Source organism: Rhinopithecus bieti, unplaced genomic scaffold (genome assembly GCF_001698545.2).
Source record: "Rhinopithecus bieti isolate Rb0 unplaced genomic scaffold, ASM169854v2 scaffold_18282, whole genome shotgun sequence".
Taxonomy (NCBI): Eukaryota; Metazoa; Chordata; class Mammalia; order Primates; family Cercopithecidae; genus Rhinopithecus; species Rhinopithecus bieti.
Genome location: NW_016809121.1, coordinates 65,312 through 71,366, shown reverse-complemented (window position 1 = coordinate 71,366; position 6,055 = coordinate 65,312). Strand labels below are relative to the sequence as shown.

General features: G+C 38.9%; 1 protein-coding gene across 1 annotated transcript in view; it reads left to right on the top strand.

The window, feature by feature from the left end:
• Positions 1-6,055, top strand: part of LOC108539701 (leucine-rich repeat serine/threonine-protein kinase 2-like) — a 73,379-nt gene that overhangs the window by 10,794 nt on the left and 56,530 nt on the right. The window contains exon 4 of the mRNA XM_017888587.1: positions 4,440-4,528. Within this exon, the coding sequence (XP_017744076.1) occupies positions 4,440-4,528 (89 nt within the window). The remainder of the gene's footprint in view (positions 1-4,439; positions 4,529-6,055) is intronic.

Below are 6,055 nucleotides of genomic sequence, written 5' to 3'. Positions count from 1 at the left end.
TTTTTTTTGGAAATGGAGTCTTGCTCTGTCATCCAGGGTAGAATGCAGTGGCGCAATCTTGGCTCACTGCAACCTCTGCCTCCTGGGTTCAAGCGATTCTCCTGCCTCAGCCTCCCAAGTAGCTGAGGTTACAGATGCCCACCACCATGCCTGGCTAAGTTTTGTGTTTTTAGTAGAGACAGGATTTCACCCTCTTGGCCATGCTGGTCTCGAACTACTGACCTCATGATCCACCCGCCTCCGCCTCCCAAAGTGCTGGGATTACAGGTGTGAGCCACTGTGCCCAGCTGAAATGTTATATTTTTTGTATGTCTTTCTGGTCTGATTTTTGGAGAAAGGTGTATCCTAAGGATATGGCTTGCTTTTGTTTCTCGGTAAACATTTTAGGGTATCATTTTGTTTTATAACAATTATTTACAAGCGAGATAAGCATATATTCCACTAAGATTGAAGAGATTCATGTTTGACTCAGTATGTTCTATTAACATTCTTTAAAACATGTGAATATATGTCTTTCTTGTTTTCAGGTGGGTTGGTCACTTCTGTGCAAATTAATAGAGATTTGTCCAGGTACAATGCAAAGCTTAATGGGACCCCAGGATGTTGGAAATGATTGGGAAGTCCTTGGTGTTCACCAGTAAGTATGATAGATATGTAAAAACAAACTGCCTTGAGTATTTATCTATACACATGAAAACCTTCCCTTGATACATTGAATTTGCAATCCAAGGCTACTCTTGTGAAATTCTTTGAAATACAGATATTTTTCCTTGAGTCAATGATTTACATTTATAGAGAGCTTTAAACTCAGAAGTTTGATTTAGAAAGCAAACATTTAAGGTAATATATCAGGAGTTATTTTAGTAATATAATCATATAATTATAAAACTGGTTAAGTTGTAGATTTTTGATGAGTACTTTTTTTTTTTTTGAGGCGGAGTCTCGCTCTGTCACCGGGGCTGGAGTGCAGTGGCCTGATCTCAGCTCACTGCAAGCTCCGCCTCCCGGGTTTACGCCATTCTCCTGCCTCAGCCTCCCGAGTAGCTGGGACTACAGGCGCCCGCCACCTCGCCCAGCTAGTTTTTGTATTTTTAGTAGAGACGGGGTTTCACCGTGTTAGCCAGGATGGTCTCGATCTCCTGACCTCGTGATCCGCCCGTCTCGGCCTCCCAAAGTGCTGGGATTACAGGCTTGAGCCACCGCGCCCGGCCCGATGAGTACTTTTGAATTCAAACCATGAAGAGATTTTGCCCTTTAATAATAGAACTGATACAAACCACTAGTTCTTAAAAAAATGGGAACTGAGAGAAGTTAGTTCTGTAAGTAGTAATTTGAAAGTTGATGTTCTGTCTTTAAGTAGTACATTTATATATATATTCATATATATACACAGTAAATTTAAACTACGGCTTTCAAAAAGAGTAAGAAAGAGGAAATTACCTTTCAGCACATCTGCAGCCAAATCTTGATGGCAATTTTACCAGCTATGTTTTTGCAGTTTGCAGCATAATGACTTTTTTTTTTTTTTTGAGACGGAGTCTTGCTCTGCCGCCCAGGCTGGAGTGCAGTGGCCGGATCTCAGCTCACTGCAAGCTCCGCCTCCCGGGTTCACGCCATTCTCCTGTCTCAGCCTCCCGAGTAGCTGGGACTACAGGCGCCCACCTCGTCGCCCGGCTAGTTTTTTGTATTTTTTAGTAGAGACGGGGTTTCACCGTATTAGCCAGGATGGTCTCGATCTCCTGACCTCATGATCCGCCCGTCTCGGCCTCCCAAAGTGCTGGGATTACAGGCTTGAGCCACCGCGCCCGGCCAGCATAATGACTTCTTAAATGAGACTACTTCCTTAGCCACAATTAATTAAGAAAACCTTTTCTGAAGAAGAATGTGTTTCCAGGAAAATACATTGTTTCTTGACAGTTAAAAAATATCTTCTCAGCTACTCGGGAGGCTGAGGCAGGAGAATCACTTGAACCTGGGAGGCGGAGGTTGCAGTGAGCCGAGATTGCAGCACTGCTCTCCAGCCTGGGTGACAGAGTGAGACTCTGTCTCAAAAACAAACAAACAAACAAACCTTCTGTCATTAACTTTAAATCTTTTTTATACCTAATGTGACTTTTCTTTACCACAGAAAAGGAAGTTGTGAATATTTTTGGCTTACAGTGGTATACAGTTTATGAAAATTTAATTTATGAAAAATTTTTAGGTGTTTATATTGGTGATCAGCATCAAGTAGTGCTACAAATTTAGACAAATTAGAGTTATGTGTTTGTCCATAAGTGAACATGTCTGTGCTTATACATTTTCCCCTCTTTGACAAATGTGTTGCTCTTCTTGTTTTCAGTACATAAAGGGTGTGTTTGGAAAGAGCATATTTACAATTAATTGGAGTTCTCATCTTCAATCTAATCTTTGTAATTCTATGTTTCAGTTCTAAAGTATACAGCTTTTGATGAGGAATTACTCAGAATATACCAGTAATTAGCAATTGTAACTTTAAGCGTCCCTTGGTTTGGTTGAGAATTTCCAAGATGTCCAAAGATGAGCCAGTCTATAACCTCAGGGAGTGTTTGGGAAACTCATCTAGTCATATTCCTGTTCAAACTAGCTGTTCAAATTAAATTACATAAATGTTTATATAGGAAATTTGTACACTCACTCACTTACTCATTCTCTCACTTTGTTCATCCAGTCATTCATCTTCCATTCATCAAATGTTTTTTAAGTCCCTCCTCTAGGCCAGAAACAATGCAGTTGTGAAGAAGATAGACACACTGCTCTCTCCAGTGGAGTGTATTAGATCACTCCCAGCAAAAATTGATTGCAAAATAGATTTCTGTTTTTTCAAGGCCTTTTCTCTCCAAAGACTTATCAGTTCTGAAGAAAAATTTCTTCCGTGGTGATAAAGTCAGGAATAGTGGGATTGGTACAGGGAGAGGTAGGGGCAGGGTGATTAGGAGGAAGACTGGCAGAGAATTGAAGACTGGCTTCATCCAGTTCCTCCAACTGCCAAATGGAGATTATGCAACGTTTCTTGAATACATACAAAGCTCTAGATGTGGTCAGCTCAGTCTTTTCCCAACAATTCGCCAAACAATGCTGTGCAGGAATAGACTAGAGATTATATTTTGGGATTAATAATATAGGGATTAAAATCTCATGAATTTGAACTAAACATTATTGATATGTTAAGTTCACTTTTTTTTTTTTTGAGACAGAGTCTTGCTCTGTTGCCAGGCTGGAGTGCAGTGGCCTGATCTCGGCTTACTGTAACCTCTGCCTCCCAGGTTCAAGTGATTCTCCTGCCTCAGTCTCCCGAGTAGCTGGGACTACAGGAGTGCACCACCACACCCAGCTAATTTTTGTGTTTTTAGTAGAGACAGGGCTTCATCATGTTGGCCAGGATGGTCTCGATCTATTGACCTCATGATCCCCCCGCCTTGGCCTCCCAAAGTGCTGAGATTACACGTGTGAGCCAGCGCTACCGGCCCACTTTTTAATATATTATTAATTTCTCTTTTAAAAACAGTAGCAATTAATAATTTAAATATTGAAATGAATTCTTAATTTATGTATACAAACTAACATCTTTATTGTATCTCTATTTTAGTATATCAACATGTCTAAGATAATTTATAAATTTATATCACATGTAAAAACAGGTTTGCTCTTGATGTATATAAGACTTCATGATATTTTGAACATGGAGTTGGGTGAAAATAGTGAATCTGAATTTTTGAATTTGAATATTTATTGGAAAATAAGTAGCGCTTTTACCTTGTTAAATGAGACACATAATAGTTCCCTGTTGATTTTTTGTTTGTTTTTTTAATTTTATTAAAGTAGAGTTGACAATTAGAAATTGTTTATATTTAAGGTATACAGTTGATGATTTGATATATGTGTACATTGTGAAATATTACCACAATCAAGCTAATTAGCATTCCCTGTTATTTTTTATAAGCCTGGTTCAGGTTTGTAGAAAGAAACAAACACACATGGCCAGGCCCGGTGGCTCATACCTGTAATCCCAGACTTTGGGAGGCCGAGACAGGAGGATCACTTGAGCCCAGAGGTTTAGACCAGCCTAGGCAACATAGCGAACTCTGTCTCTCCAAAAAATAATGAAAAAATTAGCCTGGTGTGGTGGTGTGTACCTGTATCCCTAGCAACTCAGGAGGCTGAGGCAGGAGTATTGCTTACTTGAGCCCAGGAGTTTGAGGTTTCAGTGAGCTGTGATTGCACCATTGCATTCCAGCCTGGGTGACACAGCAAGACCCTGTCTCTAAAAGCAGACAACAGACAACAAAAACACATGAGCTTCGCTATAGGGAATTAAATACAATGAGAGTAATAAAAAATAGGTGAGCAAAAAAATCTAAATAAGCAAATTTCTGAGTATGATATTTCATTCTTATCTTGATTTCTGTTTTTAACTCCAGATTGATTCTTAAAATGCTAACAGTTCATAATGCCAGTGTAAACTTGTCAATGATTGGACTGAAGACCTTAGATCTCCTCCTAACTTCAGGTAATACATGTATATGGTTTTCGTGTTGATTCAGTTTAAAATCAATTGATGCCATTAACTTAATTTTTTTTTTTTTAAAGATCAGGATTAGGGTAGCTTGATTTAAATGTCCTAAAATTGCATCTTTTTTTAGACCTAGTGATGGGACAGCCACAATGTAATCTAAATACCAGTTATTTCCAAAATTCTTTCTGTTTCCATCTTTTCTCCTTATCTCTTTTCTCTATACTTTGCCTCTCAAAAAATCTCATTCAATACCTTGGTTTTAAACATTACCTTATATATTATCCCCAAATCTCTGTTTGCAGCCTGATGTTTGCTCCCAAAATCTGGACCCATATCTCATATTCTCCCTAGGTTAGTGGTCATTAATGCCCTTGCATTATTACTTCTTTCTCCATATATATCTTTCATATATTTTCTATAATATATGTTCTGGAGTGTGCCATAATAGTTACATTTTGAAAATACATAGCATTGCTTCTTGAGTATTTGCTAGATGCCAGGCTTCACAAGTAAAATGCTTCACATGCTTTTAAACACCTAAACCTGAAAACACCCCTCGTGATAGGGATTTTATCTCAGTTTTCTAAGTGAGAAACACTGAAATGCAGAGAAGTTGCTTCGGCCACTAAGTGGTAGAAACAGGGTCTGATTCTCCATGTCAGGTTCCTTCCCTGAGAAAACTTTGGCCTGGAAAATAACGGACCTGAAAACAAAAAAATCTTGAAATGATGCAACAGTTGTGGGCATTGCTGTGCTGGACACTGGCTATTATATAAGGTTCTTAGAAGAAAGGCTGCTCACAGGGAGCTAATCTTGTAGGGCTGGGAGGAGTTTCCTTCCATGTAGGGGAGGGCTTTTTAGGTTGAGAGAAGTATGGGTACAGAGGCCTGGGAGAATAGCATAAGAGAGGCTGGACATGTGATTGGGAAGGTTTGAAATGTCCTCGTCAGTCCCCATCAGTCCTGCTAAGAGATGAAGACCTTGCTGGAGAAAGAGAAAGATGAGAGTATGAGGGAAAAACAAGAAAGTACTCAGCATTTCACCACCGCTTTTTATGACCATATTCTATGGAATGCACTGTCTTAACCATGATTTAATGTAACCTCATCCTTGGGAGGTATTTTTTTTTTTTTTTTGAGGGGTATTCATTCTTCATTTGGCAATGGACAGGAAGATGAGGGTTTATTAATCTGAAAAATCTCTCAACACTGGAATATATTAAAGTTAGCCTCATGCAGTACTACCATTCCTATTCCAGTATTATTATTTTTATTGACAGAATAGATGCTGTTTGTGTTATGTTTTGGATTATGATAGGAGATGTTTGGTATAGTAAAAGGCAAGAGTATGACAAGCAGTTAGTCCAAGTACAAAGAGGTAACAAAGAAAATGTTTAGTGAGGAGCAGAGTTTAGCATATTTGGAGTGAAGACAATCTGCAGAAGGATAAGGGACTGATGAGATACATGTACTATAGTCAGTTGTGTGAAGGGTCTTTTTTTTTTTTTTTTTTTTTTTTTTT